The 27,305-nt window shown below is 42.8% G+C and overlaps 1 protein-coding gene across 24 annotated transcripts in view; it reads right to left on the bottom strand.

The window, feature by feature from the left end:
- Nucleotides 1-27,305, bottom strand: part of CAMK2G (calcium/calmodulin dependent protein kinase II gamma) — a 425,093-nt gene that overhangs the window by 28,151 nt on the left and 369,637 nt on the right. For 10 of the 24 annotated variants that reach the window (XM_029608983.1, XM_029608982.1, XM_029608986.1 and 7 more), the window contains 4 exons: nucleotides 24,187-24,231; nucleotides 21,903-21,951; nucleotides 19,168-19,281; nucleotides 5,861-5,986 (listed from right to left, as the gene is read on the bottom strand). In XM_029608983.1, the coding sequence (XP_029464843.1) occupies nucleotides 5,861-5,986; nucleotides 19,168-19,281; nucleotides 21,903-21,951; nucleotides 24,187-24,231 (334 nt within the window). The remainder of the gene's footprint in view (nucleotides 1-5,860; nucleotides 5,987-19,167; nucleotides 19,282-21,902; nucleotides 21,952-24,186; nucleotides 24,232-27,305) is intronic. The other 14 variants (XM_029608997.1, XM_029608999.1, XM_029609002.1 and 11 more) reach the window with 3 other exon arrangements.

Genomic DNA, 27,305 nt, shown 5'->3' on the forward strand with positions numbered 1-27,305 from the left:
GGAGCCAAGAGACTTGATGCCCTGAACTGAAGATATGCTACTATTATTAACCTAATATGGAAAGATATTTGGCCATAAGGCTCTGACCTCCAAATCAGAGTCATCATCTTTGTGGGTGGTAGGTGCGTGAGGATGGGTGTGTGTGGGCGGTAGGTGCGTGAGGATGGGTGTGTGTGGGCGGTAGGTGCGTGAGGGTATATATGGGGAATGTGGATGGGTGAGTTGGGGTGGGGACAGACGTGATGGTGGCTTTGATGATTGCTTCTGGTGCCATACATCACCAGCTGATTTAGTTTTTTTCCCTTCTCTCTGTCTGCATATGTGGTTCCATACTAAAGGGCTGGAAGGGTGTTGGGGAGGGGACTTTTGGAAAAGAGCACTGGTCTGCAGCCCTATAACTGTTTCCCATAGAAAGCCATGGGGATTTATTTTAGAAGCTCAGTTCTCTGAATATATTGACCTGATGCTTCTGGTTTCCAAAATTCATACAAGACAATCAAATTTTCTTCTGCTATGCCAAATTTTGTGAATAACCATCCTTTTAGTGTGTGTATCGATGGACAGATATAGTGATCCTTTTTATATAATTCTTTCCACTATTCCGTTTGTTGGAAAGCAAAAAAAAAAACAAAACAAAAAAAGGAAGCATGATGTTCATTGCCCTGTCATCTTCACTTTTTCTCCTCTTTCCCTTTGATTTTCATAATACTTAGTACTCTGGCAGCTTTCTTATTGTATTCAAGTTTCAACAGAAATAACCATGATGACAGAAGATTGATAGGTCCAGACATGGGCAGCTGCTGAAAGCTGAATGGAGCACTTGTGTTTTCGGCTTGAGCAGGTTGTGCAGGTACAGGCCTCAAAATGTACCATAAGGGCTAGGCCGACCACCAAGCAAACCATCTGGATTGCTCACTATCTCCCTCTACTGGCTGTGCTACTGAAGGCACTGCACACTTTGAATTAGTTCCTTCAGATTGTTCTATCCTTTCTGGTGCTGCCAACCTGAGCACAACTCAGGTGTTGGAGCATGTGCTCTATACTGCACATACAAACTCTGTGGGGCACTATTTTCAGTGTCTGAGGATAGGGAGAACTGTCAATTATGCCTGAAGTATTCAGAATGGAGAAAAACTCAATAACCCGTCAGGTGTCAGTTGACCACACCCCATGAAGCAAGAAAGTGTTCAGTTAGAGAAGTTTCATTGAAAAAAACTGTTGCGAAAGACCAAATAAAGAGCCTTGGAATCATTTTGGATTCGATCCTTACACTAATTTCAGATTTAGCAGTGGCTCATTTGTCTTTTTTATACTCTTATGATCCACCAATTAAGTACATTTACAATTTTTCTATTTCACCAAATGCAACACAAGTTGTTCTAGGAGGAATACAGAACACCACAAATCCATCTAGATGCATATAAAACCATAGTGACATTAATGAGGCAAAACAAACAAACAAACAAACCATACAGTAAATACAACTAGATGCTGCAAAAATTATTTCATAACTGAGCCTAAGAAAGCAACTCAAGGAAGTCAAATTCACCAATAAAACCTATTTAGTTAGCAGGTTCAAATGCTTGAAGAGACAAAAATGCTTTACTTGCTTCCTAAATGCATGAAATCAAGAAGGAAACAGACTAAACTTTATTGAAACAGCTCTTCTCTAGTGGCTAGTACAAGTGCATTGCACATTATGAAGCCAATAAACGAAAGTGTGAGTGCTTAAACTTTGTAAACGTGTTTTCTTTAAAATGTGCACAGACAACTGTTTCCCTGCAGAATGAAGCACTGCAGTTGGGGTGTAAGTGAGTAGAAGTTCTTTCAGATATTCAGGACCATCTTCCATGAGAGCTTTGTACATTAAACAGCTTAAAATCTTGCCTGAAAGGCAACAGGCATTAGCTTTCTATCAACCTAGATGTGATGTGGTACAAATTTAGTGTCTGATTCACTAAGGGTTTTTCCCATAGACACAAAATGGGAGGAGCGCCTTAATGAATCTGGCCCTTAAGATTGTAAGCCTTCTGGGGACAGGGAAATACTTATAGTACCTGAACATAATCCATTTTGAAGTGCCTGAAAAGCGGAATATAAATCAAATAATAAATGTGGTCCCTCTGACCCCAGCCTGTTATTAATGAAGCAGCAGAGTTTTCAGCCAATTTCAAGAGCTTTGGTTGAAACTTAGGAAAACCCAAGTAAATGGAATTACAGTAATCAAAGGAGCTTAAACTGTAGAATGAAAATCTCCAACACCGAGGATATAGAATGAAAATCTCCCACACAGATGATGCTTTATCAATACACAATTTTGATAATTTAAAAAAAAAAATGTTAGTGTCGAGTCCTATTTTATTTAATTTTTCAGTAGTAGCACATTTCACTCTTTATTTTTAAACGCTCAAAGTGTGGACATCGTAAAAGACTATCAGATGCTGAATGGTTGAATGGGAGGGCAGCAGGGGGTTATAGCACATCAAGGAACAAAATGTGCTCCTGATTCACTAGCATTGGTATATGAAAACATTTCCTTCCTCCAAACAGGTAGTTTTTAAAAGGGTGGCGTGTGTGCCCTTAAACGCGCAAAGATGTGTGCTATGTTACAAAGTATACGCGTAGGTTTTAAAGTACTCTTCTTCACGCACATTATCTTACCCACTGAGACAGAGAGTGGGGCACGTTTGATTCGGGGTGAGTTTTCGGGAGGTGGGTTGGGGTTTGGAGGGGGTGTTACAGAAACGTTTAGAGATATTCATTAAAAAAATTGCCGTCGCTAAAGAATTTTAGACCTTATAAGCGATGAAAAGTTTTAACAAGAGAAGTTGATCTGTACACTGCAGTCTCTGCTAGCTGCATTGTACAAATCAACTCCATTTTATCACTTATAAGGACAAAAATTCTTTAATGATGTCAATTTTACAATGAATACCTCTGAATGTTTCTGTAACGACACCCCCAAACCCCAACCCACCTCCTGAAAACTCACCCCGAATGAAAATGCCCCCTTACAATGGTCCATATATCGAGGGTCAGGCTGAGCACTATAAAGAGGTGCGCTCTCTCCCTTTCTCCCCGATGTTCACAGGACTGCTATGCCTACTGAAGAGCTGTAGCAAAGTTGCATGCATAACATACGTGCACTGGCTGAGGAAAAATTAGGGGTTACGTGTGTCAGTGCTGGCCCCGCCTCCGGAACACCCATGCCCTGCCCCTTTTCCACCTACTTTTTCTGGATGTGCGTACACGAATGTACACTCGTCCTTCCCGGTTAGTTAAAATTCGCTTAGCTCCCGCGCAGGCCACTTACGTGCGTGTGTGTCCGTTTTTGCGTGTGCAAGGCTTTTAAAATCTACCTCTTAAGTGTCTAAACCAGTGTTTCTCGACCCAGTTCTTGGGACACACCCAGCTAGTCTGGTTTTTAGGACGTCCACAATGAATATGCATAAGATAGCGTAATGGACATCCTGAAAACCAGACTGGATGGATGTGTCCCAAGGGGTGGGTCGAGAAACACTGGTCTAGGGCAGTGTTTCCTAATCAGTGTGCCATCGAACCTGATCAGGTATGCCATGGAAAAGTCATTTCTACTTGATGCTCAGATCCGTTGCAGCGACAGGAGAACCAGTAGTGGCTCTTAAACATGTAGGAGCTCCTTTTTTGAGAACATATAATCATACATGCTTCCTCTTTCTAGCTATAGCATGAGCCCTGAACTGTAATAGGCAGGCGTGGACAGCTGGTTCTTCCTTTTTACAACTCACACATTTCACACCCACAGCCCTTCATCTTCCTCCTTGTTTGAACCCTTCTAGCCTCTTATCTTCTCTCCAGGCAGAGTGAGCTGGGGAGGGCACGCACTGAGCACTGGACGCGACTCACTCCGAGTGCTAGGAGCAACAGCAGTGAAGGAGCCCTGGCAGCCACATTGGACAGACAAGGTAACTATCTTGAGCCAGCCGCCTGCAACACACTGACTTACTCTTCCAACTACACTTATATATAGCGGGAACTGGTCCTTTATGATGGGATCACACATGTCTCCCGCCATGTTTCCAAGTTCAGAAGAGAAATTGGTGGGTGCAGCCAAAACATTATCAATTTTTTCATTTCGTTTTGTTTGGTTTTTTTTTTATTTTGTTTTATGTTACTGCATTTTTAGTATGTACTAAAAAATTAGTATGCATTAATCAAAGCTAGATCATTCCTAGCTTTCAATGTTTCCCTGAGCTCCTCTTTTGGCCATATACGTTCTCGTCATGTGCACCCTGCCTGCTTCTTGGTGGAGTTCGGTGTGCCACACATTTTTGTTAACATTGGCATTTCCTGGGCTTAAAAAAGGTAGGGAACACTGGTCTAGAGACCTTTATCAAAGGAACTGGCAAATCACAATGCTGGGTCCTTCTCAAGCATCATATGATGTGTGCACAGTGAGCAAATCCTAAGGCATCAGCCTATACCAAGGTAATTCCAACTTGATGACATCACCCAATGCCCTAAACTGTTTTTTCAACAAGGACAAAAGAATAAACAATTAAAATTAAACTGAAATTTGATTTACAAACACAAGGCCACTCCAGGAGTGTCACTGAATGACTGCACTGTACTTCCCAGGTCCTGATAGTATTTTGCCCTCAGCTTTGAGCGCACAACGCACCTAAGCAGTATATGAAATCCTTGCAATGCACTCTTGTCATGTGCCATTGCATATCCAAAGCACTTACAGGGAAGTAACCAAAATACTATAAAAATTCACATAAACAGTTTCAGCATTTTGCTCTGCAAAGTTTTCATAGACTAGAATCAGGCAAGCTATGTAATATCAGAGTTGGTACAATCTTGTTTGCAACCCATGAACTGCCCCTGCTTCGAACCAGTTTGTAGATAAATTGTATCTGCTCAGTTTAAATGCCAAAGCTGAAGCTAGAACAGTCACTTTCTATAATCAAGGGGCCAGGAGCCAATTAACATATCATCATAAAGAGGATTATTTGCTGCAAAATGAATGCACCACAACAATGTGCAAAAAATAACTGGAAGTTAAGTTTATATGCATGATAACCAAGGACTGGTACAAAGGTGTTGGCTGCAGCATGTGCTCTTTATAATTCAGCTGCTCTACTTCTTGCAGATACTTCAGTTTAAGGGTGGTATAGCCACTATACTTCCCTGTGAGGACACAGCACTGGTGGTGCTGACCAGTGTTTTACTTGGCATGCATAAAATTTCTTCCTGCTGCGTTCAGCAGATTACCCTACTAATGTCATACAAGACTCTAGTTATCATGGAGATAGATAACTGTACTCAGATGCTGTATGTGATAAACACAACAAGAGTATATCCCAGAAGAGCAAAAAAGATGGCTGAGTCTCTAAAAGGGTTACAATGCTCAAGCGGCAAGATTATTTGTGATAGCCCTGATACAAGTGTGGCATTGGATCCTTGCCCTGATCAGCATAAGGAAATAGACAAGGTTACAATCTTGAGAATCGTTTGGCATTAGAACGAAAAAAAGCAAACACAACTAGCACTCCTGCTGCCACAGATTTGACACAGTTTACCCTATTTTGCACTGCCAAGCCACTACTATAAAAGCAGCTTGTCCCGTCACTGCTATGTAGAAGCTCATCCAATCTCTCACCTGCCACAGAAGGCATTACAGTAAGAAACCTCATACTGCCACAAACAGAAATGAGGTCCCTGTTACAACCAGCAGACATTATAATGTAATCACTACTGTTTGCACAAGTGGGTAGGGAGGAGGGAACAAAAAGGGCAAGAATCAAACAAGGGAGAAGGTAAAAGTCACTAATGGTAGTTTTACTAATCCACTACTGCCAGCCAATGGCTAACTTACACGGTGCACTGTTAAGAGAAAACGGAACTACTGGAGTGAGTATGGGCTCCGACTGAGCACGCTCTAACTCCACTGTCTGCCCTGGGCTGTCCCAGGCAAGAAGTTTCTCTTCACAAGACTGGGTGGCTGCAAAATAAACATAAGCATTAACAAACAAAAACAAAAAAAAAAAAAAAAAAAGAAAAAGAAGCCATGAAGAAGCTGTCAAAAATCAATGCAACACACAAACACATGAAATAAGGGAATGCTACAGCCACACACATATGAAGGAAGCACTCTCTTGCCTTACCCCCCAGGCTGTCTGCTGAGCATGCTCAAAAGGAAACAGGGTGCTAGCAGTGATCAAACAGTTCAGAGCTGATCACGTAGGTGCAGTATTCTCTGGGAGGCATAGGAGAGATTCAATCTGAGCATGCTACTGTTCGCACACACACACAGATCAGCCAAGGAGAGAAAGAAAGAAGGAACAGTGAACCACACTCACGGCAAGTCTGATAACCTACGCTATCCTGCATGTCTGGTAACATCCCAGAGGGGAGGGGGGCTGAGGACTCAGTGTTGCCAACATGCCCTGCCTTTAGCAGAGATGAACTCTCATTGTGGGCACAAAGTGACCATTTTTTTGGCCATGTCATGAAAATAATTGTCCCTCTAACCCCTGTGCATTGCAATGTGTCCCTCATTGCCCTTCTAAGAACATTGAAAGGTTGGCAATTCCCAGGGGAGGAGGAGGAGGAAGAAGAAAAAAAAGAGAAATTGCTTAACACAGACTGTACAAGGAAGGAAGATGGTAAAAAAGTAAAACAGCAAGAGCTAGCTAAATGAAAACAGGGGCACCATCAGGGCTGGTGAAACAGAAGAGAGACATTTTTGCAAAGACAGATCTTTGCATCTCTCTTTGGCCTGCGTTTCCTTACTGCTCATTTTTGGCTTCCAGCTCTTTCAGAATTGGCCTTGGCACCATAAGTCTTCAATCACAAGTAGCCAGGGTTTTACACCACAGCGTTCCCAGCCCAGGAACTGAACCTGGGTCTTCCACAAAGAGCTTGAAAACCACCACTGAGCTAAGATATATATATTTTTTTCTTGCTGGTCTTGTGTTTTTGTTAGCATTTAAATTTTGCAATTTTCTCCTGCTGCCTCTCCATTGTTTGCAGTAGAAATGAGGTGATGTAGGATCACTGGTATGACGTTTGTTTAAAATTTGCTAGTGGAGCTGGCAAGGTCAGCTTGTTGTGCTGATTTAATCTACATCTCTTTACCGCTGCACCAGAGAGAAAGATGTAAGTAGAAATGCTTTCAGGAGTGATCCAATACCTATAAAAGTTGCAAATTATAAATTAATAAGAAAAAAAAACCAAAAGCAGCATTAAAAAAAAAAAAAAAGAGACCTCACAAAATCCTGATGAAAAAAAAAAAAGTGGTGCAAATAAGTAGCTATCTTGATGCAATTCAAAGGATATAGACGTACAGAAAAAAGCAATTTATAAATTGCCTGTTATTTGTTCAGGGACACTCATACAAACATCAAGACCCTCATACATTGATCAGTGTCCTAGGTTTTAATCATAATCCCAAATCCTTATTTTCTCAAAATTTGCAAGTGCAGAAAAAAACCCCTCAAAGTTCAAATATGTAAAAAATGTCATGCAGTAATGTTATTAGTATGTTCAAATGAGAGAAATCCTATCCCCAGATCTTTGAAGACGTCACAAAGCAATGCAACTTAATCATCAACACAAAATAAACATATCCGATGGAAATTTTTCAGTGACATCATATAAGCCATGTACGTGCGACATGATCTGCGTTCAGTACTAACGGGCCTTTCTGCTGGGTAAAGCTTCAAAAGCTGCCAGTAATGAAAAAAAAAAAAGGGTTTCGATATGGTGCCAATGTCCAAATTAACTTCTCTTATACCAAAATGCCATGGGTGAATTCAAAGAAGCTGAAGTCACACACCCAAAAATCAACCTATCAAAGAGAAGCATCCAGCCCTCTCTAACGTCTGAAACGGTTCCAGAGGACTGGAGAGAGGCAGAAGGGGTTCCTCTTCACAGCAGTGGAAATAAGGAAGAAGCTGGGAGCGACAGGCCTGTTTAGTCTGACCTCTGTGGTTGGTAAATTCATGGAATTGCTGCTAAAACAATTCTGGAATTCTTGTAGTCCATTGGATTCTGGAAGCCAATGGATTTACAAGATCTGAAGCAGCATGGCTTTACCAGAGGTAAGGCCTTGTCAGGCAAACCTGATCAATTTCTCTGACTGAGTGACCAGAGCGGGTTGGGTTCACGGGAGAGCACTAGATCTAGTGTACTTGGTTTTCAGTAAAGCCTTTGACATGATTCTGAATAAGTGACATAAATAAACTGGGTGCCTTTGGGTATGGGCCATAAAAAGCAGGGGTGGCCACAAACAGGCCAGGTTTTCAGGATAACCACAATGAATATGCAAGAGATAGTTTTGCGTACATTGGAGGCAGAGCGTGCAGATCTATCTCATGCATATTCGTTGTGGATATCCTGAAAACCTGGCCTGTTTATGGCCCTCGAGGACCGGAGTTTGCCACCTGTGCCCTAAAGCAACTGACTAGGTTAGAAACTAGTTGAGTGGGAGGCGACAAAAAGTAGAGGTAAATGTAGTTCACTCCTAGGAGAAAGGTGTTATTTAGTGGCGAGCCTCAGGTACTGGGGGTTCTTTTCAACATTTCCATAACTGACACTGCGGAAAGACCATTGGCAAAGGTTTGTCTTTTTGTGCATGATGTCAAAATCTGAAACAGCCAGGAGGGTATGAAAAACATGAGGAGGGATCTAGCAAAGCTTGACAAATGGTCTAGAGTCTGGCAGCTAAGATTTAATGCTAAAAAATGCAGTCAAGCATTTTGGTTGCAAAAACTAAGAGAGTGGTATAGCCTAGGGGGTAAAATTCTTGTAAGCATGAAACAAGCAGGATCTCGGGGTGATTGCATCTGATGATCTCAAGATGGCCAAACATGTGGATAAGGTGACAGCAAAAGCCAGAAACATGCTTGGTATTTAAGGAGAGGCGTAGTCAGTTAAAAAAAAAAAAAAAAAAAAGGAGATGATAATACCCTTGTATAAGTCCTTGGTGAGACCTCATTTGGAATACTAAATTGGTCCAGAGGGTGGATACTAAAATGGTCAGTAGTCTTATAATGCATATGGGGCAGACTTAAAAAATTTAAACATGTATACCCTTCAGGAAAGGTGGATTATGGGAGATACGATAGAGACATTTAAATACCTCCAGGATCCTGGTCTCTCAATAGAGAATAAGGGTGAAAGGGAGATGACTCGGAAATAATTTAAGGAAATAGAGTGCTGGATGCATAGAACAGCCTCTCAGTGGAGGTGGTGGAGACAAGGACAGTATCTGATTTCAAGTGAGCATGAGATAAGCAAAGAAGATTTCTGAAGGAGTGGTAGGAATTGTAGAGCTGGAGTTGGTGTAGATTGGCAGACTAGATAGGCCATATGATCTTTTTCTGCCATCATATTTCTATATTACTGAAAAGGCATGTAACTATCTGATACACCAGGACATCTTTTTGTGTTTGCTAATGGTTGCTTGCTTCAAGCCATCTCCATTTTTATTAATACATTTTTACCTCTCTTTATTTTGGAAATTCCCTCATATGACCACCATTCAATTCACATAATAGCCATATTGAAAGTGATTTCAATACAATCTGAGCAAATAAATCAAATAAATAATAAAAAAAAAACAACCCTCCCTTATAGCCTGCACTATGAACATTATTAGGCAGGTAACAATATTACATTCATATCAGAACAAAAAATACAAAGTCATTAACCCACTTAAGACAAGGCAAAAACAGCAGCACCCGTCACTTAACACAGTACCCAAAACCTGAATACAGCAACTGCAAGTATAGTATACAGATACTGCAAATGTAACTAATCTGTTTGAAAGCCTGTTCAAACGCATGTGCCTTAAGCATGGAACAGAACCTGGCACTACCACGGCGTGACCGGGCCAGCCCAAGAAGATGACTCTTAATCCTCCTTGAAAACTTTTCAACCTGTAGGTTGAGGATTCTTTATTTTTCATTTTAAGATATCATAATTCAGAAAAGGTTTCCAAACTTTGTTCAGCATGGACTCGGCAGTCAGATTTTCCTCACCGACAGTTCTGCATAATTTAAACCAAATCAGAGCAGGCAGGAGAGCCTGAAAGGCAGCATGTCAAGGTACATGGAGCCCGCTCAATCCCCTGCATCGTGTGAACGCTGCGACTCCTGATTTGTCCTGCACAGGACTGGCCACTCCGATCCTGCCTGAGCAGAAGGTGCAGGATACGGAGTTGGGGAGGAACCAAAGTGATCCGGGACGCACAGTTTCTAGGAAAAATCTTTATCTTCCTTTCTAGTCCGAGGAGATGCAGTGTCTACACTGGAAAAACTGGAGCTGTGGCATTCAAGGTGTGCTAGGATGGAAGCAGCTTCGGCTTCTTGGGAGCCCAGCCTGGAACTTTCACTGCAGATGGCCCAGCCTGGCCCCGCAGGAGTCTGCTGCTGGTGCACAGGAAGCCCAGACACCCTTGTAGGGGATTTCCAGGGCAAAGCATGGAGGGCTCCTGACAACAGTGAGAGCCTGGCTGGGGCTGGAAAGAGGCAACAGTTGGAGTGAGGGCAGAGCAGCATCTGCCCAGACTCCAGAGCTCCATTCCCCTGGGTTAGGAGCCAGGTGGGTCCAGCACTCCATTCCTTGGATTATGGTGCTGGGTGACCAGGCTCCGGAACTCCATTGGTTATCACTGACATTTTACTGTACAGTTCCTCCCTACAAAAAGAGTTCCATCAAGATTCATCTGTGATTTGGCTGACATTACTTATAAATGAAGGGAACTGCACTGGGTGCTACAATGGCACCTGACATTACAAATCTATGTGTTACCAATTTTGAAAAGCTCTGACTTCTTCCATTGCCATTCTTTTATAAGATTCTGACATGGAAACAGTATTCAGGTGACATTTATGGTAGAGCAGAGCAGATTTTCATACTTGGTTGAATGGCTGTGGCCTCAGTTTGCAGTTTTCCATGAATTATTCTCAATACATTGCATTTTTAGATTTGTGGATTCAGTAAGAGAATCTGGGATTTCAAACATCTCTTTACCATCAACCAATGGATCAGAATATCTTTCTTCACTTGACAGTTATCATGCCAGGAAATGTAAATCTAATTTACTTGTGGGACAATTTTTCAGCTTGCAACGATTATGCTTGGTCTTAAGATGACTTTAAGATGTAAGTATTGCCTTTAGAGATCACATTTTTCTAGAGGTTAAAATACTCAAATACGCATTTGTACACTAATAGAAAGCTTTTGCTATAGCAGGCACTGAAATGTCCGACAATCATCTTTCTTGTGTGCTGAGATTTTTTAGCCGTGATTTTGAAATTGATAACATTATGAGAAAACTTTGGCAATTTTTATCTTTTTAGGAGATGGTTTCACAATTCCCAAGATTTGCCTTCTCTTGTGGGAAAAATGTAGGGCTCTATATTTAAAACTTATCCGGCTACGTGAGTTAGCAGATAAGACTTATCTAGCAAACTCACCCGGTATACTCAGTGGCATGGCTCTGCCGCTTAATGTAGCCAAATATATTACTTGTTAGCTGGGTAAGTCTTATCCAGCTAATTTTAGATCTGCTATTGAGCAGGTCTAACTTATCTGGTTAAGATAAGTTTGAATATCGCTACTCATCTGGCTATGTTAACCGGATAAGCAGCTCCTCCCTGAAACACTCATTACCCGCCTCCTCTCTTAGCCGGATAATTGGCGGCTGCTAAACACGGCCAGATATTCAGCCACTGCCACTTAGCCAGAAAAGTCCTTACTTAGTCAGCTAAGTGGTGATGAATATCGACCTCTTAGGGATTTGTTGACCTCATTTACATTGGAACCTGTACATTGAACTGTAGTCACTGACTGAATCATTCCTGAAGCAATGGGCCCTGTGAATTCATGTCCTCTCTCTGTCTCTGCTATTTTGGAAAAAGCTCTATCATCTGAAAATTCAATAAATCTTTAATTTACAGAACTTTCATTTTCATATTGGCATATGTCCTTACCCACTTATTTTATGTGAACAAGACAAACCATATATCAGGGATCTGTATGCTTGAACATAAAAGCTGTGTAAGAACAGGAGAGACTGACATTCCAATGTTCCACATATTGTATGTTCAGTGATTTGAAATACTTCATTACAAACCACGTGAAAGTGCATTGGCATGGAAGACATTGAAAACACAGTGTTTGGTAATTAAAGAACAAATCTGGATTCATCAATTTAATACAGGAGTACTTACTGGACTGAACCATGAGATCTGAATGACAAGTTCATTTTTTTAAGCTACCTTTCGCAACTCTTCAGGACTTATCACCATTGCATACTGCAGTCATACATTATGGATGAATATGACAGTAAAGAGTACTTAGACTGTAATAATGGAGACCATTCCAATTACATCAGGAATCATCATGTGGGTCACTATAAGGACAGAAGATCTTGCAGGGATTCATATCAATTGGGAGGTTTCCTAGATATCATGACAACAGAGTATTTGTATTCGTTACAGGGATTACATGATCTGTGAATTGTCAGAGTAATGAAGGCAATGTAATTATTTGATGGCGAAGGTCAGATCAGGTACAGATTGCCATCTGTCTTATTTTTTTAAACTGCTCAAATTTGTGCATGGCGGCGCATTGAGTTTTGAGCTTTAATGCCTGTTTCTGATTAATTCATGACACTGTTGAAACAGTTTGATTCAGGATATACATGCTTTTATTTTCTTATATTTATTTAATTTATGTTAAAATATTTGTTAACCACCTTTCCTACGTTCAGGGCGGGGTACACAATACATACATAAAGTAAAACATCAATAATACAATAAAAACGTCATACAGTCACTTCATTAAAAACAACAAAGACAAAGGTGTAGCATCAGAGAATAATAAGGTGAGATACTTATCAAGAATAGGCTCTTTGGCACAGAAATGTTTTTAGTGCCTTTTTTTTTTTAAGAATTTGGGCTCTTTTAGTAGTCTGATTTCAATTGGAAGGGAGCTCCAGAATAAGGGTCCTGCTATCGAGAAAGCTCGCTCTTGAGTTTCCTCCAAATGTGCAGTTTATGGGGAAGGTACATTCACTGCGTACCATCGTTTGTTTTACAGTTCACATGTGTTTCTATGTGAAGGACACATGCAACATGGTTCCACTGGATAACTGCAAAAAGACTAGGAACCACTGAAAGAATACATTACATGGCAGTCACTGAGATTTTTGTCACATTGATGACTGGCTATAGGAAAATGCAGAGTTCCAAACCTCATTTTAAAACCCCCACAGTGTTCTTTGTATTTGACAATTCTGTTTAAGTGCTGGTTCATTGCAGTCAACTTTGCAATGTATGGTGAAAAATTATCAAAGCAAGAAATAGTTGATGGATTCCCCTGGCATAGATTGCCATCACAACATAGCATGCACTAGGTCTTGCTCCTAGCAGCTGCTTACATTTAAATGTTCCTTGGGGCCATGAGAGTATACCTTTGTTTTCACTTGGGAAAGCTATTGCAAAAAAGCACTTGGACTGGGACCCATGACTATAACAAGTGGGTACTTGATAAATGATTATATATTCTGTCATTTCCGATATGATATTTCTTGGATTATCCATATCTGTGAGCCGATTTCTGTTTTTCCAATCTTTTACACAAGCAAATTTTGAGAAAAATGTAGAACTATGATTCAAACACAGGATACTGATCAACACACGAGTGTCTCAAGGTATATTTGATTGTGCCTAAACAAATAATAAGAAATGTATATATTGTTTTTCCTATGTGCATATATCCTTTGAGTTGTATCAAGATATTTATTTTGCACCAATTTTTCCTCATCAATTACATTTCTGGACATGTTCCGAAAAAAAAAATGGAATTGCTTAATAAACTTTCAATTTTCCCTTGTGATATGAAGCACAGACTTAATCCATTTTGCTAAGCCATTCTTTGCTGCATCATATATTTGCTGCTGCACTATAGTTGTAAGGCACCTCCAGTTTTACTAACCCCAATAACATCCTATTAAGAAACGTGCAGATGCCCTAGTGTTTGTCTCTGTGATTCTGGCTAAGAGCAACAAAGTAGCAGTATTGCTCGAGGTCCTTACATTTTTTTTTTTTGTTTCTGATCTATTCATCCTCTCTTTTGATCTTACTCCTGAGTCTCCTTTCCACTTGAATCCCCAAAGATTTTATTTCTTATATTTTAACACATATTTCAATAGAATAAAACGTATATATCTTTTATTTGGCAAACATGCCATTTATGTCAAATGGAGGCTTTCATAAGCTTTATTTCTCCTCTGGAGCAGAACCCCTTTCCCCTGTCAGAAATGAAAAGGAATTCTTAATGATTTATTTGCTCTAATTGCACTGCACCTAAAACACAGTTTTGGTATTATTGCTGTCTAACAACTTTTCAAACATATTAGGAGATGGAATGGTGGGAAAACATTTTTTTTAATTGTTATTTGTAAAGTTTCAATATTAAAATAATACTTAAGAATGACTATCTAGAACAGCCAAGTGATCAGTTTCTGGAGAGAAGACTTTTAGTCATGCCTGCTTTTGGAACCTACCTCCCAAAGCATTGTGGTATTTGTAGTCGATTTGTTCATCTGAAATCCAGCACTACAGTTACCAGCATGCATCAGGAACACTGTCTAAAGAAATCCCCAGGACTGATCAGAACCTGGGTCACTTGGCAGCTCTGGATGATGCTGTGGGGGGCAGTGAGGACAGGGCCAAGATAGCAAAGGTTCCATTTCAGTCAACAGCCGTGCTCAGAATTTTGCCTTCATGTGGGGTTGCCCGTCACACTCTTATATACTAAACTAAAGTTCCTGTGTGAACAAGGAGAGGTGGCATTATGGAGGAAAAGGACTGCATAACTATTTCAAAATTTAAATCAAGACAAAACAACAAACAGCAACAATATAACTACACAGTACAAGCCAAGCTACCCAAGAGAAAAGAAACACACAGGACAGCAGACCAGGAACTGCAAACAGGAACACACAGAGTGGAAGTCATGATAAAACTGCTTAATCCATAAGGAATCTGAAATGTAGGGAATGGGTAGAAGGACAAAGGGGGGGGGGGCAAATATGAAAAGTGGGACAAGGAGGATGAAGACAGCAGGGATTGAAGAACCAGGATCAGGAAAGAAGGGAGGATAGGTTTTTGGAATGAACTCTCTAATGCAGGCCCAGACACACCTCTTAAAAATCTAACTAGCTCCCAAATGGAAATCACGCAGTCCCCAAGGAATGAAGAGTCAGGAAATTAACCTCTCCATGAAGAATAATAAGGGAACACCCAGTCCCTTTCCTTCTACTACAAAATATGTAATAGCCAAAATGCTGCTAATCCTCTCCCACAAGGAACGAACATTAATTTGAGACCTTCCAGCTCTCTCCTCCAAGTAATAAGCAACAGCTAGGAAACTCCCACCCTCCTCCCCCAAGGAGTGAAGAATAATCAGGAGCTTCCAGCCTGCTCCCCCCAAGGAATGAGCAACAAACAGAGAGCTTCTGGTTTCCTTCCCCCAACAAATAAACAATAATCAGGGTATTTGTTCTCAGATTCCTCCCCCAATGAAACGGAAGTTGCTTGCCTCAACAGACGCTCACTGAAGATGGGAATCACCAGTCACATTGATGGCTGACATCATCTGACAGCACCAAATATGGAATACATTTCTAGAACTTTCTAGGAAAAACTCCAGTTCGTAGAGACTCCTTAGAAGATTGTGGCAGTCCCGATGCACGAGATCCTTAAGGAGTTGCTGCTGAGGATCTGGGAATAGCCCCCCTCACAATACCTCCTGTGAACCTCATCCAGAAGGCTACTGGATTCGATAAGCATCAGCTGCCGCATTCATCGGTGGTAGTCGAATCCTCCCTCCTCGAGCGTTCTCGGACCCACTCCTCTGAGTCCCCAGGGAAGGATCTCAGGGCAATGGATGCTCTTGGGAGGAAGGTGTTCCAGGGAGCCATGCTCAATGCCTGCATTGCCTCCTACCAGCTCTACATGTGCCAATACTCACTGAACCTCTGAAGGCAGGTGCAGGAGGTGGCCGAGCAGCCTTCTAAACAGCAGCAGGACACCCTCTTGCTGCTGGTGCAGAAGGGTCTGGCGTGCAGAAAACACGAGGTTCATACAACCTACGATGTTTTTGAAACGGCTTTGAGGGACTCTGCAGCAGGAATCGGCACCCGCAGAATAGCATGGCTGCAGGCCTCATATCTCTGACCTGAGGTACAGGAAGACTCGCTGACTTGCCGTATATGGGAGAGAATCTCTTTGGAGATAGGGTGAGGGATGCGGTAGCCCAGTTACGGGACCACCATGTAAACTTCCAACAACTCTCCGCCAGCACTTCCGGTCCTCCCTCCTCAGCCAGGAGGTTGGTGAGGCAGGGTCAGAGGAAGTCTTTCTACCACCAGAGGAAGTACTATTCTCCAGCCCCTTGCTCCCGTTCACAGCGGGTGAGCTCCCACAGTCATCCCAGGCAGCAGAGATCTCCCAAGCCCCAGCCCGGGCCTCAGTCAAATCCTGGGATGAGGTTTTGACTGGATCATAGGGAACGTAAGCCATCCACCTGTACCAGAGATGCTGGATCCCACGGTCAGGAACAGGATGTGATTCTTCGTGAATCAGTGGCCCAGTATAACCTTGGACCAGTGGATTCTGTCCATCGTCTGTCAAGGGTACCAATTAAACTTATTGGATGTCCTGCCAAATTGCCCTCTGTGTCCGTTTTGGCGATCATCAGGAAGTACTGATAAAGGAGTTCTCCACCCTCTTAATGGACAGAGCGGTCAAACCTGTCCCACCAAAGTGGGAAGAGGGCAGGGATTCGACAACCGGTAATTTCTGATTCCAGAGAGAACAGGAGGACTCTCTCCCATCCTAGACTTGAGGGCCTTAAACAACTTTCTAAAAAGAGAAAAGTTCAAGATGGTTTCCCTGGGCACCTTGCTTTCCCCTAGTACAAAAAGGAGACTGGCTATGCTCCCACAATTTGAAGTTATAAATCTTTGATAGTCGTAAACAGGGTAAAGAATTTCTATCTGAAGCCACTTTAGTTTTGTACAGTGGCTTGAATAGTGAAGTGGGAGTTTATTTCATAATTTTTTTAAATTATTATGATTGTTTCAATAATAAGCCACTGTGTTTATCCTGATTATGCAGTATACAAATGCTGTAAATAATTATTAATTACATAATATTCAGCATAATGCAGAAAAGGCACCCATACAGAATCCAACAAAAGTTATTTCACTTCAAGAACTTGCCAGACTTTTTTGTACCAGTCAGTGAACTTAGAGGGATCAACACATTTCCATGGTATTATTGCCAGTTAATTGATTTCTATTCAGCGATGTTCCAGGCTAGAAGAAAATAAAAAAAAACATTATCCTCAGCTGTGCTGCCCAGCCCAGTAATTTAAGGAAGAAGTTTGTCTTTGCCCAATCTGCCATCAATGAAGTTAGGTGCTTAAAAGGTATCCGGGGATTTTTTCCTTTTTTCTAATCCAAATAAATGAGGATAATGTTCTATTGAGTTCCCAAAAAACCCCCCCAAAAAACTAAACTATCAGGTATTCCACATGGCTAACCATCATGTAACTCGAGATAAGATGCTGTTCATATACTTTCATCCTCCTCTTCAGGAAGGCGGTCAGTGAATTTCTGTGCCCTTTCCAAAATGGCAAGGGCTGAACCATAGCCTTCTGATAGTGTATTTGAGCCAGTTGATACCGGTTGCCCAGCACTCTTCACGTGTTTAGTGACTGCCTCTGCTACTTGCCTCCAAAGCTCTTCCTCAAAGACTGCTAAGCCAAAGAGTCAGTCAATGGGATTCAGGAGGACTGACCATCTATGAGGTATCTTGAGTGGTATTGAAAGCTCAAAGTTGGACCTTGGCAAAACAGCATAATGAAAGCATATAATGGAAAGCAGAGCTTTCCTCCAAGCATAGTTGCTTAGGTAGATGGAAGAGCACACTTTAGCATCCCCCTGCTCTTGGAGTCATATATTGAAGGAGGTCGATGCTGATGAGCCTTTGATGCTATTTCTCCTTGGTGCCATACTCTAGCACTCAAGAGCCCATCCTTAGGCTCTGGCGCCAAAGTGTCATTATCTTCTTTGGCACTTCTAAATCTCCAGCAGTCCGTGCAACTCCATGGTCCGTATGCTTCGAAGTTGCCTCTGGCACCAGTTTGGTAGACCCAGACCTTTCTTTAACTCTTCAAAATGAGACACTAGCCTCATCTTACAGAACCTGATTGCCCTTGGTAACATCCTAGAGCAGAAGGTGAAGCAGGACAGATCATGATCCTTGGCCAGATGTTTGTAGCAGATATTATGTTGATTAATTATGGACATGTTTTGCCCACAGTCTGGGCACTTCTGGAAGCCACTGGTCATTTTCTGTGCCATCAGAAAAGCTGATGAAAAAAAATCAGATGACCCAAGGAAAAAAAGAAATGGGGAAATCATGACTGGTGGCTTTTCAGAAGATGTTGAAATAATGAGCCTTCTGAAAGGATTGCCAAAAATAAGGATAACATTTTCACACTCAAAGATAAACTTAACTAAAGTAACTAAGAGGGACTGAAAAAAAAAAACCCCCATATGCATGCTTTTTCCCAAAAATGTGAAACCCCCCCAGCTCTGATTAATCAATGCATCAGTGAAAACAACATGTTCACTGGTAACAATGGAACGCGATGAACTGAGGCATAATCACATGATTGTGGGCACTGCCATACATTCACAGGGGAACCTTTAGGTTTTTACTAGAAAGCTCTGAAAAACATTCTGTTGATTAGCACTGTCACATGATGTCCCCCATTGTTGTGACTTGGTGATTCATTTGATCTTCAGAGAATAAGCATTTAATCAGAGCTCTTAGCCCCATTTCCCCAAAGAAGGTGCAATAATCGGGGAGCATCCCCGAGCCTCCAAAATGAACATGCAGTTTTATTCTCTTTAGCAATTTCTAGTGAGTCTGAAGAAAACCAAATCAATTTCTTTCTAAGTGCAGGAAATATCTGATAAAAGGCTATGTTTGTGATTGTTTGATCTACTGCTAATAAACAGCAAACTACAGGAGAGTGGGGAGGAGGGATGCTAGAAGATATAGCGAGAAGGTAGGAGGGGGCTAAGGGACTTACTGGCCGAGAAACAGAGAGCAGGCTGGGACTGTGCGCACTCAGTCTGTGTTGTGCTCCCACTCTCACTCGACTCTTGCAGCAGAGAGATCCCATCCCCAGGACAGAGAGGGGGCGCTGGCAGTCATGCAGGAAGTTGAAAACAAAACAAAACAAAAAGCTCCTTTGTTTTAGCCAATAATAAAGATTGGACAACAGTGAAGGAAGACACTTCTCAAACATATCCGGCTGTGGGATACAAATTTTTTTTAAATAATCACAACAAGAGGTAGTGCACACGTTAAATGCCTGCCTGAAAGTTCCCTTCTTACTCGACTTGGCATCCTCTCTACATCTGTGTGGCTTTCCACCTCAGCCTGTGGATGGTGCTGCAAATGACTCCCACTTTCCAATACGCTTGAAAATCAGCACAGATTAACCCTTTAGTCCAACAAGCATCAAGGTCAGGGGCTAGCAGCCAGAAGACACAATATGCACAGAGCCACCTCCAGAACACCCCACTGCCCCCCCCCCCCCTTCACTGCCTTCCACTTCTCTTCTAATCACAGTCTGCATCAAATGAGGGTGACAGTGGGAGTCATGAAGATACCCAACTAGGGTTGCCAACTTTCAGCCGTCAATTTCTGAACACTTGGAGATGCTGTTTAATATCTTTGCTGATGGGATTTTCACACATGTGACTTTTATTACCACTCGTCACCATTAAGAAAACCAACACAAAAACAGAATATGATAGCGCACAAGGACCCATCTAGAAGACCCAGATCATTTCCTGCTACGGTAGCATAGACACCGGTTGATCTCTGGCTTTCCCCTCACTTCTTTGCAATTAATGATCCTCTGTAATTTTCTGATGCTTTCTTGAGCTGTTATCATTTTTGCATCTCTGTCACCTCTGTGAAGAAATATTTTCTGATGTTACTCTTGCATCTAACTCCTTTGGAGCCACATATCATGATCACCAGTTCTAGAAATTTACTCTGAAAAAAGGTTTGCTATTACTAGCCCAAGGGACAAACTAGCCTTTTGAACATTTTCTAGGCCACTGATTAAATCGTGGACTGAAGACTTTGTAAGTGACACAAAACAAATGTATCCAACATGTCGAATATAGAGTGGCTATTAAAGTATAATCACAGGGGAGGATTAAATGCTAAGCTGCAGCTGGAAGGCAAAAATGTGGACATCTCTGAACATTATAGCCCTTCCTCTTTTTTCTGAACAGTATCACAAAAACCTGTACAGACCAGAAAAAAAAAATCAGGATAGTTGGCAACCCTATACCTAACCGAAGGATTCTGCAACAGCTGCAGACATGGGAGGAATTAACGGGGCCCTTGCTTTCTGCAACTTATCAGAAAGGTAAAGAGTTGAGCAAAGCAGACCAAATTCAGAACTAACCTGGATGACAAACTTCATAAAACTGCCTCATTTTATAATGCGCTCACTGAGAAAGTCTCCTTCTGCCCTGCCCCCATCTCAATTCCTTGGAAAATAAATGCTGAGCTCTTATCAAATATTTTGAAATCTGCACCATCTGCTCCAGCTGCCTGATCAGTTTAAGCTTCCAATCTTACTACTAAGCCTGGGTCTAACTGTCCTTCCTGCCCTGTGGATTTACATTTGCAAGCCCCTTCCTGATACCTAAACCACTGCTTCACACTCATGAGCTGCAAAAGGATCACAGGACTCCACCACAAAAGAGCATCACTTCATCCATAGATGTCACTGGTTTGTGCAAGGTACAGTGACACAACTGCCAACTTCCTTTCTGTTTATAGCACACTGCAACCTGCATATCACCAGTCTCATGCTTGGTTTCCCAGAGGCACTTTGGTTTATGATCCACTTGTAACTCTTTCCTGGTTCACTTCAGCATAGAGCTGGAGACTGAAATGCAATAGATAGATTCTAGAGAACTAGTAAGTATATGAGAATGTAGCAACAGTCAGAACTTGAGAGAAAAAACACTGCTGGAAACTTGGAAATCGCTCTTGAATGGCTAACATCAGATCTTTAAACCCACTATTGCCCTGCAAACATTTAATCCTCTCCCCCCTGCCATCACACATCCAATTCATCAATAGCTGTTTACAAAAAAATAAGATTTGATTTCTTGTATAAACTTCAGTCTCCCTGCAGAAAATTACCAATACCTTAAAGCACAGAGATGACTGATAAAATGGTGCTTATGGATTGTGTTAAAAATATCCCAATCATTATTCACATATTTTAGGCACGTGCGTTTGCTGCTCCATTCATTTCAGCAGTATATGCGCATACCTGACAAATGGCTAGTGGGCATACGAATGGTATGCATCTATGTACTCGGTGTGTACAAATGTACACACCGTTTGTGTTTGCATGCCCACTATCCATTCATCAGATATGCGCACACTGCCGAAATTAATCAAACTAATGGAGCAACACATGCACATCCCATCATCTATAGACGGATTCTGACAGTCAAGGTTCAAAATCATAAAAGATACCCATAAAAACCTTAAAACATCTCCAATCATATTGGGGACTTTTTTTTTTTTTTTTAATTGCAATCACCAAAAATCTTGCTGACAAGCAAATATCTATATAATAAACAGGGTGGGGGATCTTTGTATAACACAATTAAAAAACGAAACTACAGAATGTGGAGGCAAGCTCCATGAATGCCCCCTGCCACCCCGCCCCCCAACCCTGTGCTGTTCATACCCACACAACATTCAGAACTGCATGATTACCTTTAAGATCTTCATCCTCAGTGGTGGTGTTGCAGCTCTCAGTTGACCCCTGAAAAGGAGAAAGGACATTAGGTAATGGAGTTTGCAATGAAGGCTGCAGGGTAGGTGGAATCATTCCTTAGCAGTTCTATCTAGGACTCTCCAGCACTGAGGGGAGAGGGGGCAGATGTGGAGGAAGGTGCCTGGGAGTCTTCAGCACTAGGGGTGGGGAAAGAGGAAGTAGTTCAGTTTATTTGATTTGCTATATCACCTTTCCAATTAATAAAAGCAATTTACATTACAAATATTTAGACATTATACAAATAAATATTAACATACTAAACATAATATTAATACATAAAATATATATCAATATTCTCATACTCTACTCTGGCAAGTATAAAACAATATTAGCATAGAATCCATAAATCTAACCCTTAAAAGCTTGGTTAAAAAGCTGTTTTACTTGCTATTCTAAACTTCATATAGGGCCTTATTTTCCAATATCGCATTGGTAACGCATTAGGGGGCGTTACCAATGCAAATGAGGCTTCTTTCGTGCAGAGGGGAAACATCGTGTGCGGCGATGTTTTCGCCATTCGCGAAAACATTAGCGCCGCACGCGATGTTTTCCCATTGCACGATGATTCTTTCAGTGTTTTATCGCGGTGCACGATATTTGCCGGTTTCATTTATCGCGGTGCACGATATTTGCCACTTTTGGGAGATAGTCCCAGACAGCCTGTTGCAGGCTCCGGGGGGGGGGGGGGGGAGGGAGAGAGAGAGAGAGAGAGAGAGAGGGGGAGGGAGGGAGGGAGAGAGAGAGAGAGAGCCTTACTATAGTGCCTATGCCCTACATAGGTATTTGAATCCCTATGGGAGGGCTACCTACTAACTCGGGGTGGGGATTAGGTATGAGCGTCGGGGGTTGGGGGCCACTTTTGCATTCCACATGAGACCTACGGACAGAACAGTGGTCTCTAGTGCAGATTTGCTGGCCATCGGAGTGAGGACGCTCACACCTAGAAGTGGTTTGGGCAACGTTCTCTCTACCTAGCTTGATGGACACTCTACCTGGGCAACAACATGCTAGGTGGAGAGAATGTTGGCCAAATCTCCGCTTGGAGTGAGCGTCCTCACTCCGACGGCCAGCAAATCTGCACTAGAGACCACTGTTCTGTCCTTAGGTCTCATGTGGAATGCAAAAGTGGCCCCCAACCCCCGACGCTCATACCTAATCCCCACCCCGAGTTAGTAGGTAGCCCTCCCATAGGGATTCAAATACCTATGTAGGGCATAGGCACTATAGTAAGTCAGTCTCTCTCTCTCTCTCTCTCTCTCTCTCTCTCTCTCTCCTCTCCTCTCCCGGAACTACCGTGGATGGCGATAATCCTTTTCTGGCCCGTAGCGCAGTCCATAACGCGAAGTTGGAGTTGTACTTTAAATTCCGCGATAGCAGCCGCGCTAACACTGCGGTTGTTTCGCCGCACACGATACACAGGTTCCCGCTTTACATATGCTCCGCCCCAACTCCGCCCCCTGAATACCAAATGACTAATTTGCATTCGCGAATCACGTTAACAGCTGTTAACGCGATTCGCGAATTTATCGCACGCGGTAAAGTGCTTTGAAAATGAGGCCCATAGTCTAACTCACCCCTTATCAACAATTAAGTAAATTCCATAGCATGGGTCCTATGTAATTAAAAGCTGTTCATCTTGTATATTTCTGTCTTATCTCCTGAATGCGAGGAACCCTCAATAAACCCAGCTGAGAAGAACAAAAATTTCTAGTTGGTTTGTATGGAACCATCAAATTCACCAAATAATTAGGATGGCCTCTATGCAAACATTTAAAAACTAGATAGAGAATCTTAAAAAACTGAATAGTAGGCAACCAATACAGTTATTCTAGCATTTCAGTGACATACTTCTTTAGATCAACAATAAATTTTGAGGACAGATTCTTAAGAATTTTTTTTTAACACAGTAATAAATAAGACTTTGGAATAACACATTACAATAGTCAATCCTACTCAAGATAAGAGAGAGATGTGGATGGAGGTGCCTGGGAGACTACAGCACTAACAGGGCGGATGTGGAGGGAGGTACCTGGAAGTTGCAGCAGAGAGAGGGAAAAGGGGACAGGTGTGGAGGGAGGTACCTTGGAGCCTCCAGCGCTAAGGGGACAGGAGAAGACATGGAAGAGGCCATCTTGGAATCTCCAGAACTTAGGGGAAAGGGACAGAAGTTTGGCAGAGAAATATACAGCGAGCTTTTCAACAGTAAGTATGACATTCCCATACCTTAATGCCATCAGTTGCATTGTGGACAACAGTTGTTTGTGGTTCCTTTAAAAAAAAAAAAAAAAAGAAAGGATTGGGGAGAAAGAGATGTAAAAAACTTTAATCTTAGCAAACTTATCTATTACCAGCAGCGTGAAACACAAGAAACACTGCAATAAACTACATAAGCACTTACATACAAACGCACGCGCGCACACACAGATATATACAGAGGGGCACAGAGGCCCACTGACAAAACACCACAAGTACACACAGATAAATGTGATATACACACAGACCTACACATCTGTGCACTCATGAACCAACACCAAGGAACATACACGTGTTTAAATGCTTGGGGCTATAAATTCACACTCATAACACTAGTACACACATAGGCTAATGCACACACACACCCCACACATACTCAGTCTATACACAAGTTTATACTCAGATATGTTTACACTCCAAGTCCACACAAGTAGACATATATATGTGTGGAAGCTCACGTACAGGTGCAACAGCAACTGCACACTCTAGTGTGTACATTCACATGCTCACAGGTGTCGGTGCACGCTACTTAATAATCTTATTTGCAAATATGTGCACACGCAAACAAGTAGATTTTTAAAAGCGAATGCACACAAGCTCACTGGCAAAACCGCAAGTGCCCAGCAATACACAAACTCCTTTGCCCATGTTGGCACTCGCCAGCATGTGCACAGCAGCAAACAAGCTCTTCCAAAGTAAGAGCACACACGCCTGCGCACCAGAGCAACACGCAGCCGTACAAAAAACACACACGCTCGCTTGCACAGACATCCCCACAAGCACGCCGCAACGGACCTCACACACACTTCTTAGGACAGGAAACAGGAAAATTAAAGGAAAACAAAATGTGCAAGGAGCCAAAGGCCCAACTCAGAGACAGACACCACCCCAAAAAAAAACCCAAAAGAACCTTCCCCGTCTGCCCAAAAACTCTAAGTTTGGGAGTAGGATGGATAGGACTTTTAGAGACATACTGATTTTCCAGTCCTGCATTTATTTATTTATTTATTTATTTTAGGCGCACATAGTTTGAAGTCCACCTGCTCCCAGCTCCAGATAAGACTGAAGCATCCTTGACTTGCAAATAAAACCTAGTTAGAGGGAAGGAGAAAGGGCCTTTGCCTCCAGCCTCGGTGGCTTTGCAGTCATTTATTCCCTAGGCCAGGACCTTCATAATTTCCAGAGTGATGTGGCCTTGAGATCAGTGACGGGGGTGTGGAGAGTCAGATCCAACCCCTCCCCCCCCCCCCCCCCCACCCCCCACCATCACCACAAAGGTATGTGGGCTCCACAAACCTCCGATTTCCAATGATTTTTTTACACTTCCCCCGTCCTCGGATAATTATGAAGTGTCCTGAATAATAAATGGAAATGCCACACAGCAGAAAGCAGCAACAAGGAGCTGGGTGCCTCAGGCTGGTGACGGCACAGGTCCCCTTCGCTGCAAAGCACAAAAAAAAACCCCCGTGCCCATTTGGTTCTTGCCCCTCTCTGACCCCCATTTCCTAAGGCGGCGTTTGGCAGACATCGGGAGCACAGCAAGGTCACAATGCCCGCCACGTTGTACTGCAGCAGCCAGCTAACGGCAACACCCCCTCTCCTCTCCCAGCCCCAAATCTCATACGACTCTCTCTCAGCGCCTTAAATTTACAACAGGACAAAAGGGGGATACAGCAAGTCCCCTGCCAGGCCTGGTCTCTCTCACTTTACTGTTTGCGGCTGAAAGGGATCCTTTTGCCAGGTTGAACCTTCTAATGTCAATTCTATATAAACTGATGGAAAGGGGGGGGGGGCGGCGGGGGGAGAGAGACCAGCCGGCTCCCTTATTCCCAAAAAAGCAGGGACGCATTTTCTCAGTCACGGCACCTTATATATGCCACAGAAATCGAGGCCGATGCCAGGCTGCCCACCCGCAGGCGTTTTTGGAGATTGCAACCCTGTATCCACTCTCTAGGTCCTTCCTCTCTCCCCCCCCCCCCCCCCCCCCCCCAAGCGAAGCTTTTCCTTTCTACAGCGCGACTGAAAGGGCAGGAGGCCGGTGCCCCACTGACTGCCTGGTCACCGTGAGAGATGTTCAGAATGGGAACCGGCAGTCCCAACCTGGGCAGCCATGAGCTGGCAAAGAGAGCCACATTCTCCCACCCCCCACGGCAGCGGCACCACCTGGCTCCGGCTCACGATGGACAACTCGTTTCACACTCTCTCTCTCTCTCTTTATGTGGGGTTAAAGGGACACAATCAGTTGTGGAAGAGCAGGAATTTAAACATCTTCAAGAGATAAATCATCAGGAGGCAGCGTGTGTGTGTGTGTGTGTGTGTTTTGGGGAGGGGGTGGTTAAGAGAGTCCCTTTTATCACACAACAGCATCTAACCAGATCCAGAGTGAAAGGGGACCAGGTTTTAGAGTGAGTCCCATTTCCTGTGCTCCCTTGACTGAGGCCTAGGTAAGCCACACATGAGGCTAATGACACCACAGCCCCAGCAGAGGCTGCCTTTGATGGGTTTGGAAGCCCAAATGAAGGAGAAAAAAAGGCTGGGCCAAAAAAAAACAAAACCAACACGTAAAAAAGTATCATTTTATTTATTATACTTTATACTTCTTGCTGACTGTAATTTTATTAATAGCTTTTAAAATGAAAATGGCAATACGTTAAGGTCACTTGCACACCACACTACAATAGCTAAGGGCCATGGGACGAGAGTGAAAGGGGGTAGACGCAGGAGTAATCTAAGGAAGTAGAGGGCGGTGGATGCGTGGAACGGAATCCCAGTGGAGGCGCTGAAGATGAGGACAGTGTCTGAATTCAAGAAAGCATGGGGTAAGCATGGGGGATCTTTGAAGGAGAGAAAGGGACTCGAAAGCTGAGCAGGTGAAGTGGATGGGCTGAATGGTCTTTATCTGCTCTCCTGTTCTCTGTTTCTATGGCATCTGCTTACAGCTGTGGCCTGGCAGAGATGCTATAAACTGAAGCAGGAGGGATGCAGCAGCTTTACGGAGGCTGCATAAGCAGAACGAGCCATTCAACCATGGCTGAAAACCAGCAGTTTCTTAGTACCAGTCTTCGAGGTCCTCAATTAGGTCTGATTTT

The sequence above is a fragment of the Rhinatrema bivittatum genome, chromosome 7 (assembly GCF_901001135.1).
Source record: "Rhinatrema bivittatum chromosome 7, aRhiBiv1.1, whole genome shotgun sequence".
NCBI classification, from domain to species: domain Eukaryota; kingdom Metazoa; phylum Chordata; class Amphibia; order Gymnophiona; family Rhinatrematidae; genus Rhinatrema; species Rhinatrema bivittatum.